General features: G+C 39.9%; 1 protein-coding gene across 2 annotated transcripts in view; it reads right to left on the bottom strand.

Moving 5' to 3' along the window:
- Window positions 1-16,042, bottom strand: part of PLCB1 (phospholipase C beta 1) — a 1,466,985-nt gene that overhangs the window by 143,279 nt on the left and 1,307,664 nt on the right. For both annotated transcript variants that reach the window (XM_053712164.1, XM_053712163.1), the window contains exon 31: window positions 12,937-13,023. In XM_053712164.1, the coding sequence (XP_053568139.1) occupies window positions 12,937-13,023 (87 nt within the window). The remainder of the gene's footprint in view (window positions 1-12,936; window positions 13,024-16,042) is intronic.

Below are 16,042 nucleotides of genomic sequence, written 5' to 3' on the forward strand. Positions count from 1 at the left end.
GGGTTGCATTACAGAGCTTTTCATTCCGCACTTAAGGTGTTAGTTTTTTTCTAAAACTCTCTCCCCATTGATGTCTATGGGCAAAGCATGCAGGAGCACGTGAAATAGGCCCTTGGATTTTGTGCGGTATGGAGCTTAACGCCACCATATCGCACGCAGAAGGAGGCTTGTCAGAAACTCGTAATGGCAGCGATATGGATGGTGAAATAACGCAACCTTTATTGCGTTCGTTTCGCACCCTCTATAGCGCAAAACTCGTAATCCAGGTGAAAATTAGATATTACAAGATGGCACAAGCACCTTAGGCTCTCTGAGCAAGTCGTGTGTTTAAAATACTGGTGCAAGAAGCATACTTAAATGCACATTTAAAACCGCTATAGCTTTTATTACAAGCATCTTTGCTAATATGTGAATATTACAAAAATGCTTCCATTTAAAACTGAAATGCATGTATGTGGATTGCAATTTTGGCTGGAATATCCCTTTAAGATTTAGGATAAGCCTTTTAATAACTGCTATTAACGGAATATGGCATGGAGTACAATTTAAAAAAAAACTTTTACTTATACTATCAAATTTACTCAGGGCTCTTGGCATCCTTTGTTAAAATGTAGCTCCTTTCCCTGAGAGCATATTTAGGTAGGTTCAGTTGCATGCATTTGTCTTGCATACTATATGTTGTTACAGACGCTGGATCCAAGTTATTAACTGGCAGGTGGATAAGACTCACAGCTAGGGAACCTGTCTGTCCAGCACTTTGTACAGCACTGCCTCAGGTCAAATGAGACCTGGGTAACTGAACTCTGCCACCTCTAAGCAAGATACAGTTTTATAAAAATTAGATTTATACAAATGAATAAATGATAACATTACTAAAGTTCAGCTTTAGCTAAGATTTAGCTTTGATTGGTTGTCTATTGCTTTTTAGCATACTTGCAAATTCAAACAGATAATGATTAAAAAAGAAAGAATACGTAGAATGCTTCTGTATCAAGCAAAGTCTGAGATGCTGATTATGTGTGTGGCATGATAATAGAATTGTTGGCAGCCATTTAAATACGCGTCCACCTGCTTGTTCTAACAGTACCAGCAATTTATGCTGTCAGCAAGCAGCTTGACTGTTTCCTGATTCTTGAGACTATGGAAATCATGAGGATGAAAGGAAAAAGACTGGCACATACACATCTCTCTACATCCAAACACTGGAATATTAGCTGTGATTTCAGCTGCAGAAAGAATGCTACAGTATTATGTTGTACTGGCACTGAGCAGGAGTGAAAGGTGAGGAGGGTGATATGTATTCTAAGCAGCAGTTTGAACTGCACTGTGTTTTGGAAAATAAATCATATAGTCAGTGACTTTACACCATCTAAGTGTATCATTGGTTATTTATTAAATGGTTATAGATGAACTGAAGCACACTTCAAAATCATCTTTGCAATATGCTAAAGCTTGCAAGCAATACTTCCAGGAATCTCTACTAAATTTAGAACATTAAATTCATTATGTAATCTAGAAGATAAATCAAATTCCAATGTCTGTCTGTCTATCTATCTATCTATTTATCTATCTGTCTGTCTGTCTATTTATCCATTATTTATTTTTGTCTGCTTTTGTTGTAAAATACCTCTTAAATTGTACTTCTTCCACTTTCTTCCAGAAAAGGCTGGAATATCACATACTGCACAGTGATTAGCTAGCTCAGATTACATATGTCCCTATATGGTAACAGCAAGGGAGACCAGGAACATGGATTTTCAAGAGGTGAAATGTACTTGATTTAAGAAACCTTGTACATTGTACTAACAAAATTACAATTTTAAATTATTTTAAAATATTTATTTTGCAATGCGGTGCTTAAAGGGATACTAAACACTAAGGGCTAGATTGCAAGTGGATATTAGCGCTCCACTTTGTAATACCAGAGCAAAATAATGTGCGCTGTCATTACAAGTATATCACAATGTGAATATTAGCGCGCATTCGCATTGCTAAGAAGCATTGTGCTCACAAGAGTGCGCTTCCATAGGCTCCTATGGGAGCCTCGTTCTAATGCGCAGCGAAGGTAGTAATTAGCGCAGCATTTTTAAATATATATGTATATGAATACATAAGCATATACATATATATTTACATTGTGTTGTATGGGAATACACAGCTCCCATAGGCCGCAATGTAAAGGCACTTTTCAGTGCATTTTTTTCCCAACACCCCACTCCCACCAACTTTAAAGTGCCAACATTGCTTAGTGCATTTATTTTTTTTATTTATAATGAACTCTATTTTGAGAGGCGGGGTGTAACGTTAATACTATTCTTATAAATGTACTAAGTGTTTAATGTACCTTTAAAGGGACATAAAACCCAAATGTGTTTATTGTATGATTCAGATCATAATAATTTAAAAAACAACATCCAATTTACTTTTATTATTAAATTACCTTCATCCTTATGGTATTTTTTTATGAAAGCATACCTAGGTATGTAGAGCACTACATGTCATCTAGTGTTATTTTAAATGTATAACATTGTTAAAAGTATTCTTGCAAAACTGCTTCCAAATAGCCCCCCAGACACGTGTACCTACCCTGCCTTTAAACAAAGTGTACCAAGAAAATGTAGTCAATTTGAAACTTTTTTTTTTTAAATTGTGCCCACTATCTAAATCACGAAAGAAAATATTTGGGTTTCATGTCCCTTTCATGGGAAGGAGACATGCTACTATGGCTGTAGATTGTGTGCCTGTAGCTGCCTCATGTTCTGATTAATATGGATATCAAGCTATTAGCACTTGGAAGTGACATGGGAGGTAATTGTGCAAAATATATGGCCTACTGCTGTCATAATCTAGATTTCAAATAGAGGCTGACTAAAAAGATTTCCCAAAGCTCCATACAAATGGTACTGTTATTGTTTTGTACTACTTGCTGTACATCCCTTCTTACCCTGAGAAGATCAAATGACAATTAAAAAAATGGGACTTCCTCATGGCTATTCAAAGCTTTGAGAAGTGGGGTATTCAAAGCCATCTAGCATTGACATTGATATACCACATCAGCCACAGATCATGTTCACATTAAAACGATGAAGCCTTGTACATTTTGGGGGACAGGACTATGTGTACAATACTGTCCAGAAACCCTAAATCTCGATTTTTTTAAAACTGCGTATTCTCTTTATGTCAGCTAAGGATAAGCCAATAATTAATATGGATGAATTTAATTTAATTTTTTAAAATTATCCAAGAATAGCAATCTTCTACCACCTCCCCAAGGTCCACAAGAGCTTGAATAATCCCCAGGAAGACTGATTATCTTGGGGGTAAACTCTCTAACTAGCAATCTTTTGGTCTATAGTGATTATTTTTTTAAAGCTAGTAGTAAAAAAGACTAGGGGGCATATTTATCAATGTGCGAGCGGACATGATACGAAGTAGCGTATCATGTCCGCTGCACATCGATAAATGCTGACAGCATACTCTGTCAGCATTTATCATTGCACCAGCAGTTCTTGTAAACTGCTGGTGCAATGCCGCCCCCTGCAGATTAGCGGCCAATCGGCCACTAGCAGGGGGTGTCAATCAACCCAATCGTATTTGATAGGGTTGATTTCTGTTCGCTACCTCATAGCAGGCGGACAAGTTATGGAACAGCGGTCTTTAGACCGCTGCTTCATAACTTCTGCTTCTGGTGAGCCTTCAAGGGGCATCAAGCTCCATACGGAGCTTATTTGAGAGTCACTATGGATGTTATCTCTAAATTTGAGGGACTGAAGTGGGAGCAAGACTGTCTGGGTAACATGCAATGTCTCAGCAGTCTATACTTGCATTCTCCATGCTTTAGGGTTGGAGACTGTGCCATTTGCATTTGAGAGATGGGACATTCCAGATGACCATCTTGAGTTCATACTTCAAGGTATCAAATTTGTATTAGATCATAACTGTCATGAGATGCAGGACATATGCAGGACACAGCAATGATGGTACAACTCTATTTTATTGCAGAGCATAGCAATACACATCTAGTCAGGTTGATTGTACTAACCTAACTGCGACACAGACACCGGACCTCAGCCCCGCCCCCAAACTAGTGACATCACATCCTGCTCTCATCACATCTTCCCCTTTTTCAAAGGCGAAGCATACATTTGCATATAACAGATAACAAGGTACACTAACAGAGTATACAACAACATTTTTGTTTTTGAACATTATAAAAACAAATAGGTTAGAAAACATGAACAAATAAATTACATCCTGACTTGGACATCGGGGTAGACTACCCTAGTCCACAGCGACCATGGGATTATTCTGCCCATACTTCCAGTCACTGTTCTAGCTAAAGTCAGTCCCTATATCGGGCTGGAAGTTTCACCACTCTTCCGCTTGATGTAATTTTGCAAGAACTGTCCTCTGATACAGAAGATGGTGAATTAGAGTCTGCTGGAGACAAAGATATATCCCCGCTGTGATCTTGCTGAGGGGAAGGCACCTCTCTTAGAACAGGGGATCCCACCGGTGGTGGTACTGAGGCATCCAGTTCCAGACTCTCAGGTACAGGCTGAAGATGTCTTCAGTTACGGCGTGTAACTGTCCCTCCCTCCGTAAGGACTGTGTAAGACCTTGGTTCTGGAGAGCGGCCCACTACCGTAGCAGGCGTCTTCCATTTCTTCTCATCATCCAGTTTAATTCTGACACTTTGGCCCGCTTTCAGTTCCTGTAAAGGCCTGACAGAATGTCTCCTGTCGTAGAAGAAACAATAACCCTTTTTGGCCTCTTCATCCCTCCTAAGGACTTCGTCCCAAGGGACAGGGCCAGGCGGCTTGAAGACACCCACTGAGGGTAAAGTGGTGCGAATCTGGCGTCCTAGCATCAGCTGTGCCGGGCTAAACCCGGTGGCTTGAATGGGCGTCGCCCTGTATGACAAGAGGGCTAGGTACGGCTCAGATTGCTTTAGAATGAATTTTGTTGTTTGAACTGCCCTTTCAGCCATTCCGTTGGCCTGCGGATAATGTGGACTTGACGTGGAATGTAGAAAATCATATTCCCTGCTGAAAGCACTGAACTCTGAAGAAGCGAACTGCATACCATTATCACTCACCAGCTCCATTGGAATGCCCCAGCGGGCGAACAAGCTCTTCAGGCGAATGATAACAGCCTGACTTGTGATATCATTCAGGGGTGCAATTTCCAAATACCTGGAATAGTAGTCAATCACAACTTTTTCCGGTGCATTTCACACAAATCAGCAGCTATTTTCTGCCACGGCCCGCAGGCAGCGGAGTAGACATCAAGGGCTCCCTTCTCTGAGTAGGCCGGCGTTCCAGGCAAAAGGCACATTTAGACACGTGATTTGCAATGTCGGAGCTGATCCCAGGCCACCACACAGCCGTAGCTGCCCTTTCTCTGCACTTTGTAATGCCCAAGTGGCCATCGTGAATCCTGTTTAACATCTCTTTCCTCATGCTGACAGGAATTACAATGCGGTCTTGGAACAGCACCAACCCCTCCAGCTCCATGAGCTGCGACCTCTCTGGCTGGTAAGCACTTAAAGACATCCAGGCTGCCCGGCTCTCGGGCCAGCCTTCTTTTATGTACCTTATAACTTCTTGCAGATCTGTGTCCAAATATGTCTCTTTCTTTATCTCTTCCAGTTTCCTTGAAGAAATGGACTTAGAGGCCAGAACTGAATCTACATACACTTTCACATCCGATTCTGTGGAGGATTCTTCAGCAGCAGCCAGCAGGAGCCTGGATAGTGTATCTGCCACAACCTGTTGTTTCCCCGGCACATGCACCACCTGAACATTGAACCTGAGCAGTCTCATTAAAAGTCTCTGGCATCTCAAGGGTGTTTTGTCAATGTCATAAGAGTTGATTAGAGGGACTAGCGGTTTGTGGTCAGTTTCCAGACTAAATTTCTCCAAACCCACTAGGTAGCACTGGAAGCGCTCACAGGCCCAAACTGCAGCCAGGCACTCTTTCTCAATTTGAGCGTATTTTGACTCTGCAGCCGTCAGTAGGCGATGGGCTGTAGTTTATTTTCGTTCAGCTGCAGGAGTGCAGCCCCCAACCCATAACTGCTTGCGTCGGCACTAACCACAGTCTTTTTTGAAGGGTCGTAGAACCCCAGCACTGGGGCAGACCCCAGCAGGGACTTGGCATGCAGGAAAGCTTTTTCTTGCGAAGGTCCCCAGACCCAGGCAACATCTTTCTTAAGCAACTCTATGATAGGGTGTAAAACCATTGATAAATCTGGAAGAAACTTGCCCACGTAATTTACAAGGCCCAATATCTGTCTCAGCTCATGTACATCAGAGGGGCTCTTCATCTGTTCAATAGCACGAATTTTCTCGGGGTCTGGCTTGATGACATCCCCGTTGATGATATGCCCAAAGTAGCGGAATTCAGTTTTCCTAAAATGACATTTTTCTTTATTCAGCTTCAACCCAGACTCTTTGATAGCCTGCAGCACACAACTCAAATGCTGATCATGCTCCTCCACTGTAGACCCATACACTAGAATGTCGTCCATGACGACCGCTGTGCCCACGTGGTCACTCAGGAGAGAACTCATTTCCCTTTGAAAGATTTCAGGAGCGGAGGATATCCCAAAAGGGAGTCTGCAGAAGCAGAACCGACCTACCGGTGTGATAAAGGTAGTCAGTTTGTGGCACTTTGGATCCAGGGGGATCTGCCAAAAGCCGCTAGAAGCGTCTAATGTGGAAAAGAACTTCGCCCCAGCCAATTTCGGAGCTATATCTTCTAATGTCGGCAGCACAAATCTCTCTCTCTTCACCGCCTCATTCAACCTTTTCAGGTCCACACAGATGCGCACCTTTCCGTTTTTCTTTGCAACTGGAACAATGGGGGCACACCAATCAGTCACTTCAACAACCTCTTCAATAACCCCCATAGACTTCATGCGCATAAGCTTTTCCTCCACAGTAGGAGGGAACAGTAGGTGATGGGCTGTAGTTTATTTTCGTTCAGCTGCAGGAGTGCAGCCTCCCAACCCATAACTGCTTGCGTCAGCACTAACCACAGTCTTTTTTGAAGGGTCATAGAACCCCAGCACTGGGGCAGACCCCAGCAGGGACTTGGCATGCAGGAAAGCTTTTTCTTGCGAAGGTCCCCAGACCAAGGCAACATCTTTCTTAAGCAACTCTGTGATAGGGTGTAAAACCATTGATAAATCTGGAAGAAACTTGCCCACGTAATTTACAAGGCCCAATATCTGTCTCAGCTCATGTACATCAGAGGGGCTCTTCATCTGTTCAATAGCACGAATTTTCTCGGGGTCTGGCTTGATGCCATCCCCGTTGATGATATGCCCAAAGTAGCGTAATTCAGTTTTCCTAAAATGACATTTTTCTTTATTCAGCTTCAACCCAGACTCTTTGATAGCCTGCAGCACACAACTCAAATGCTGATCATGCTCCTCCACTGTAGACCCATACACTAGAATGTCGTCCATGACGACCGCTGTGCCCACGTGGTCACTCAGGAGAGAACTAATTTCCCTTTGAGCGGAGCGGAGGATATCCCAAAAGGGAGTCTGCAGAAGCAGAACCGACCTACCGGTGTGATAAAGGTAGTCAGTTTGCGGCACTTTGGATCCAGGGGGATCTACCAAAAGCCGCTAGAAGCGTCTAATGTGGAAAAGAACTTCGCCCCAGCCAATTTCGGAGCTATATCTTCTAATGTCGGCAGCACGAATCTCTGTCTCTTCACCGCCTCATTCAACCTTTTCAGGTCCACACAGATGCGCACCTTTCCGTTTTTCTTTGTAACTGGAACAATGGGGGCACACCAATCAGTCGCTTCAACAACCTCTTCAATAACCCCCATAGACTTCATGCGCATAAGCTCTTTCTCCACTTGAGGCATGAGCGGGAACGGGATTCTACGAGGAGTAGAAATACTGTATGGGACTGCGTCACTTTTAAGTGCTATATGGACCGGTTTGCAATTTAGTAGGCCCAATTTGCCAAACATATCTTCGGAAATTTAATTCACTCTGGCCACGAGGCCCAAGTCACAGGCTGCTTTTCTGCTCAATAAATTGTTAACACACTGACCTCGAATCACATGCACCCACATGGTGAACTTTCTTTGCTTGTACTCACAGCTGGCAAGAAATTTCCCCGCACAATCAATGCGGCCACCAGGACTATGGACATTTGTAGTAACCTTCGCCAGCTGGGGCTGTCGAGGCAGTCTCATAAATTCAGCAAAAGACATTACAGTAATATCTGCTCCTGTGTCAATCTTAAAATCAACTTTGTCTCCCATTACAGTAAAAGTAACTTTCCAATCTTCCTCTGAGCTTGGCCGTTCCACAACGGACCCCACAAAAGACACTTCCTGACCCTGCTGGTCACCGTCCACCTGCATCTCCTTAATGTATTCAGTTCTACACACCACTTCAAAATGGCCCATTCTGTTACATTTCCTGCATCTTTTATCCCTGGCCGGGCATATAACACTCTGATCATGAGCACGGTAGCACCGCGTGCATCGAGCATGTTGCGCCCATCCATTTCTAGGCCTTTCCAGTACTTTAGATCTACCGCTCACACTGTGCCTTTCACTAGCATTTTTCCTAGACTGTTGCACTTCATCCACAATACTCTGAGACCTCAGATCAGCACTTTGCTTTTTCCCCAGTTCACTCTGGCGGGCCATCCTAATAGCCCCATCTAATGTTAAATCAGGCTCTAACTGCAGCTTCAGTGAGACTTCAGCATCTGCAATTCCAATAACTATTCTGTCTCTGATTTGCTCTTCTTTAGCAACACCAAACTCACAGAATTCAGCTGCGCACAAATGACTCCACAGATTCTCCCACACGCTGATTACGTTTGTGAAAACAAGCTCTCTCATGAATCACATTTCTTTTGGGCACAAAGTGGGCACTGAGTTTATCCATAACTATATCAAAGTTAAATTCTTCCCCTTCTTGGAAAATAAAAGCATTGAATACTGGCTCCAGATCTTTCCCCATAGAGTATAAAAGAGAATTAACTTGTACTTCACCACTCTCCTTGTTCAGTTTGGATGCAATCCTGAAGCGCTGAAACCGCTGACGCCATGTGGGCCAAGCTGCAGGCTGAGAGAAGTCAAAAGGCTCAGGTGGGGTAAACTTTGACATTGCAATCGATCAGGAACAGAAGCGCAGTCCAGAACTTCTGAAACCATGTCATGAGATGCAGGACATATGCAGGACACAGCAATGATGGTACAACTCTATTTTATTGCAGAGCATAGCAATACACATCTAGTCAGGTTGATTGTACTAAAGTAACTGCGACACAGACACCGGACCTCAGCCCCGCCCCCAAACTAGTGACATCACATCCTGCTCTCATCACAATAACTTTTTTGAAGTTTGAAGATGTCCACTATATTTAAATTCAGGGCACGGTGATGAGGACAACCTCTGCCCCATTGTATGCAAACTTATATAGGATTTTTTTTTTAAAATAGGTATATTTGGGAAAACAACCCATATAGACATAACATAATTGATATGAAAGGAACTTGAATCTGTGTGTCATAATTTCATGGAACATATGAATGGTAATTCTATAAATTTGAAGTTTGTGAGCAATATTTCTCGCGAACATGTAGAATTTTTTGATCTCATATTGTTCCATGACCAGAGAGGACACATTGCAGTTAAAAACTATAGGAAGCCAACTGATAAAAATGGCTTTTTTAGTACTCAGAGTGGCCATTTAAAATCTTGAATAAATAATATTCCAAATAGCCAATATCAATGTAATAAGAGAAACTGCACACATAAGAAAGATTATGAAATGGGAGCAGCTAAACTTGGGGAAAGATATATTCAGAAAGGATATATTAGAGACATCTTTACCAAGGCCAAAATTAGAGTAGATTATGTAGACAGAAATACCTTGCTAACCCCCAGAGAAATTGATAAGAAAGGTAAACATTAATCAATTAGGTTCATTACCACTTATAGTGAAGGGGCTAGCATTATCAAAAAGATTGTGAATAAACATTAGGGAATATTGAAGTCTGATTCTATCATTAGTCCCACTATTATATATAAAGTGGATATTATTTTTAGGTGGAATAAAGATCTTAAAAAGTTATTTGGCTCCCTCTAACTTGCTTTCCAACTCTTCCCAAGTGGTGAATTTAAATTGGTTATCTTTGAAGAAGGGGAACTTAAAGTGCGGTAACAAAAGGTGAAATATGTGTCACGCATTAGATATTGGAAATACCTTCTTTTGTTCTGATAAATGTAGAGAGTATATTATTAAACATAGACTATCCTGCAAAAGTATGTATGCAGTATGCATGCTTTATTGTAGCTGCCATCTAATCTATATTGGAAGAACCAAACAATTAGAACTAGGTTCTCTGAACATGTATTTAACATCAAAAATAAAGTGGAAACACTTATCGGAACACTTTAGAAAAAGTCACCTAGCTTTCTTAAATAGTAAGTAAAAAATTAAAGGGACAGACAAGTCCAAAAAAACTGTCATGATTCAAATAGGGAACGTAATTTTAAACAACTTTACAATTTACTTTTTCACCAATTTTGCTTTGTTCTCTTGGTATTCTTATTTGAAAGCTAAACCTAGGAGGTTCATATGCTAATTTCTTAGACCTTGAAGATCGTCTCTAATCTAAATGAATTTTGACAGTTTTTCACCACTAGAGGGTGTTAGTTCATGTGTTTGATATAGAGAACATTGAGCTCATGCACGTGAATTTACAGAGGAGTGAGCACTGATTGGCTAAAATGCAGGTCTGTCAAAAGAACTGAAATAAGGGGGCAGAGGCTTAGATACAAGGTAATTACAGAGGCAAAATGTGTATTAATATAACTGTGTTGATTATGCAAAACTGGGGAATGGGTAATTAAGGGAGTATCTATCTTTTAAAACAACAAAACTTCTAGTGTTGAGTGTCGCTTTAAATCCAGTGTTTAGTGTTTGGAATGTTAATATTTTAAATACATAGTACAATCTGTTTAAGATAAATATTTAACATACTCACTCCTAAGGGCCTTGTTCAACATTTCTTGATTACTCATTTACAATGTTTTGTTATGCAAAAATACTTGAAAAAATATTAAATATAAAAGTAAAATATGTATCCCATGACAAAAAAAACAAACATTTTTTTTTTGTTAAGGAGTCGTGCAAGTTTTTGGCTATAACAAAATTGACATTTCTTATTGAGGATATTTACATTGTAGAGGTACAAAGTAATGAAGCACAACAGACACAATGGAAAATTCAATTTCAGTTTTGAATAGAAGCACTACAGCTGTATTAGTAAAAAAAAAAAAATGTCTATTAAAAGATACTTCTTTGTCAATGGCAGCTTTTACCCTGCCCTGCAAGGACATGTGGATCATATCTACATATGCTCAGTACTCCTAAATTCAAACACTGCACATGTTCGGAATGGTGGCAACATGCAAATCATTGGCCTCTTTCTGAGCATGAGCAGTGTGAATGCTGCTACACAGTGGTTTAGTATGCTTCTGATTAGCTTACTGTCAACTGAGAAAAAAAAACACCTGTACTGGATAGACAGCAGGGGCTTTGTAAAATTCTACAATTCAAGCTTAATTAGAAATGCTGCAATAAGCTTATAATGGGATAATGTTTAGATGGGGAAATGTTAGTGAATGAAGAATAAAAAGGGGAGAAAGAGTAACATGAATAAATTCGGAACAGAAAATAACAGACATTTCTAGCAGCAAAGGGCTTAAATGTGTATCTACAGGAGTGTTAAATCTCTGTCCACACTGCTTATGTAGTGTATCTGAAAAGCTCCATATTGTAACTCATGGCACAAAAGAATTAAGTGAAACCATTAAACAATAGATCCTAATAATGATAGCAGCAAGTTGAATATTGTTTTCGATCTCCATGTCATATTTCAAAACCCAAGTAAATTAAGTAGCTGTGGTGCGGAAGAGCAAGCACACATTGGCAGTGGAAAGATCCATCAATTAAAGGTGACATCGCTAGAATACCATTCAAACTAACTTCTATTGAATTTATGATATTGATGACTTTATTTTCAAATGTAGCACATTTATGTCACACCTTTTCATTCTATTTCCCGCCCTTTAAGAACACTGTCTCCTTGATTCAGTTCTAATAGAAAAACGTATAACGGCCAATAAGGTTAATGTATGATATAAAGCAGTGTTCACTGTTATTGCTAAGGCTTTTAATATTTTGTGCACAAAACACCTCAGAATGTAAAATATATAATATTCTTAATGTATCTGTCTATGAATAGCAAGCATTAACCCTCTGGATGCCAGAGAGTAACAAATTCTAAAGCAGTAATAACATTCTCTAATTTGAGTGTTTAATGTTTCTTTAATCCAAACATTTAATGCAACATTAAAGACAGAATACATTTTTATTCCAATTTAGGATTATTTAGGTACAGACCTCACTGTATTTATTTTAATTCAAAATTAATTTTACAGTTGATTTTCTGAAATATTTAAAGGACAGTAAAGTCAAAATGAAACTTTCATAATCCAGATAAATCCTGCAATTTTAAACAACTTTCCAATGTATTTCTAATATCAAATTGACTTTGTTCTCACTGTAATATTTTTTGAGAAGCTTAACTATAGGCTCAAGAACAGCAATGCACTACTGGGAGCTATCTGTTGATTGGTGGCTGAACATATATGCTTCTTGTCAATGGCTCACTAGATGTGACTGTTCAGCTAGCTCCCAGTAGTGCATTGCTGCTCCTACAACACAGAATACCAAGAAAATGAAGCAAATTTGCTACAAGAAGTAATTTTGAAAAAAAATAATGGTATGTTCAATCACAATAATGGAATAAAAAAATTGAGGTTTTGAGTCCCTTTAGGAGAATTGTGAATAAAGTTGCTATAGAAACAAAACACTTTACCTTAGGCTTTTCATCCAATATTTGTTGACGAATCTCTTTATGTTTTTCTACCAGTTTTTCTTGCCTCTTACTCTGTGCATCTTCTAACTGTAAAATATAGAGAAGAGAAATAAATACAGATGATTAAGCAGACATCACAAACAACTGAATTTAAACCTATTGCATTTTAGAAGTCCTATAGACACTACGCCCAAGAATACAAAAAATCCTCTTTATTTGTTATATTATTCAATAGATTATTGTGGCATATTTATGTTTAGTGCTGCCATAGGCACTCAAAATTCTGCTCCCCCCCCCCCCAAGGTTTTAGGCCTTTATTCCACTTCATATTTTTTTGGGGCTAGTGTGAAAAAAAATTTTTTTCATAACAATTCAAAAGAAAATGGGCTAGCAGAACACTTGCATACAGGTGGATTGAATTGCATGCATCTCATACCATTTTCTCCCTGAGAGAAGGGAGAGAAAAGAAGGGCAGGTGAAAAAATGGAAGGAAAGAAAAGCAGGGAGGGAGGGAGGGAGAGAGAGAGAGAGAGAGAGAGAGAGAGAGAGAGAGAGAGAGAGAGAGAAGGGAGCGAGGGAGTTGAGAGAAAGAAGGGAGGGAGGGAAAGAAGGGAGGGAGTTGAGGGAAGGAGTAAGTTGAGGGAGGAAGGGAGGGAGAAAGGAGAGAGAGGATGGGAGGGAACAAAGAACACACAATTACCATTATTCAAGTAATTAAACTTTTTAAGTGTCCGTTTACTATTTACTCAGTGGGTTCATGAATGCAGCGAAAGCTAGCTATTAGTAGCTAACATACATCAGCACTGAGAGTTTGTGATTACATATCACAAGCTGATCTAACAGTACACAGACACATCCAGTCTGTTAGCTACTAAGATCTGCAATAAGCACTCCCAGATCCACCACAGCTGACAAGGGGCGGCAGCATATCGGCACAAGGTCTTCTCCTCCAGCCTCACCTTGAAAGCATATCCCCGGTCAAGTTTCTCAACAAGAACGCTCCCAATGCAAAAATGCTGGCGGCTCTAAATGAAGCAACGGTTTAAAGGAGCACTGCCTGTAAAGAGCGACCTTAATCAGCGCATGTGCCTTGTCTTCTCTGTAAAAGCCTGCACTTTATTGCTCACTGTACTGTGTTCTGGCTATAAGAGAGAGGATAGGACAGATGTGATGCCCTTCCCAAATCTGATGCCCTAGGCACCGGCCTTGTTGGCCTAGGCCATAATACGCCCTGTAGCCCATCTCTACATCCCTTGGAAAACCTGAACTGCTAGTGTTTGTTATTGGAGCAGAGGAGCCCAGGTAAAACATATGTAAATAAGCGACAAAATATCTGACCAGTATTTGCTTCAAGTATCCTGAATCCCTCATGCTATTGCAATGTTGTTCTAGGCACCTTTATAGCATAGCAGGGATTGAAGAATGCAGCAAAGGAAATCACATATGGACACCTGTTTCAGCTTTATTGTAGACCACATCAGTATACAATAGATTTCTTTTGTCTGCTTAGTAGACATGTGCCTTTGTTTCGTTACAAATACACATTCATTAATGAAACACGGATATTCGTCTCCTTTACAAAAAGCGAATATTCGAATAAACGCAGCACGAAAATGAAAGCAAACAAATGAATAATAAGGAATTTGTCAGTATATATATATATCACCAGACCCCCACATAACAGGCAAAATAGACAAATTTAATACTTTACCTTACAAAATCACTCAACTATACAAATACACCCAATATGATTAAATTGAACAAATCAGTCATTATTTTCCTTAATAAGCGATAACATGAAATAACACTTATGTGATAAGCCTAATGCCTTTGGAGATTGACTGTATATTTATTTTGCCTAAAACAGCTACAAATTATCCTGTAAGTTGTTTATTTATACTTTCTGTGCAACGACTTTTGCAAATGTTTTTTTTTCTTTTTGTGAAAATCTAAAAACCTAATAAAAATTGTTTAAAAGATATATATGATTATATATAGGAATATCTATTTAAAAATACTTAGAACATATTCCCCTATGTGAAGAACATATGAAATATTTACAGTACATACACAGTTAAACACTTAAATATGAATATTGTGTAAATGATTTTACATTTTTCAGTTACTTGACTGCAAAGGGCTGCAATGCACACACATTTATATACAGGTATATATATATATATATATATATATATAAATATATATATATACAGTATATACACACACATATACATATTTAGACATGTTTATGTATGTATTGCTATGTTAAAGCCCTATGCATGCCTTTCTTTCTAACACCTGAGACCTCATATCTTTGAGCCCTTTTAACTTTTTATGCAATTTTTTTAAAATAATTTGTAACAGATGTGCACTGTAACTGTAATTTTTTTATCTTGCGTAACAGTTTACCACAGCTCTGAGGTTAGACTATCCCGACACCCTTACTGATTGTCAGGCATGATTTCATCCCCTTACTGATTGTCAGGCATGATTGCTCCACCTTACTGATTGTCAGGCACGATTGCCCCACCCTTACCGATTGTCAGACATAATTTCCTCAACTTACTGATTGTCATACACGATTGTCCCAACTTACTGATCATCAGACATGATTGGCCCACTGTCAGACATGATTTTGCTACCTTACTGATTGTCGGGTAATTGATGTTGCGAATAGTTCCCGGTGAACATAGCTTGTTCGCGTTCGCCACGGCGGGCGAACATATGCGATGTTCGGTCCGCCCCCTATTCGTCATCATTGAGTAAACTTTGACCCTGTACCTCATCAGCAGACACATTCCAGCCAATCAGCAGCAGACCCTCCCTCCCAGACTCTCCCACCTCCTGGATAGCATCCATTTTAGATTCATTCGGAAGCTATATTCTTAGTGAGAGGAGGGACAGTGTAGCTGCTGCTGATTTAATAGGGAAATCGATAGCTAGGCTAGTGTATTCAGTGTCCACTACAGTCCTGAAGGACTCATCTGATCTCTGCTGTAAGGACAGCACCCCAAAAAGCTTTTTTTAGGGCTAGAAAATCAGTCTGCTGGGTTTTTTTTCCCTGTGTAATCTAATTGCAGTTGCTTGCCTGCCAGCGTGTGTGTCA

The sequence above is a fragment of the Bombina bombina genome, chromosome 4, assembly GCF_027579735.1.
Source record: "Bombina bombina isolate aBomBom1 chromosome 4, aBomBom1.pri, whole genome shotgun sequence".
In the NCBI taxonomy this organism is placed as follows: Eukaryota; Metazoa; Chordata; class Amphibia; order Anura; family Bombinatoridae; genus Bombina; species Bombina bombina.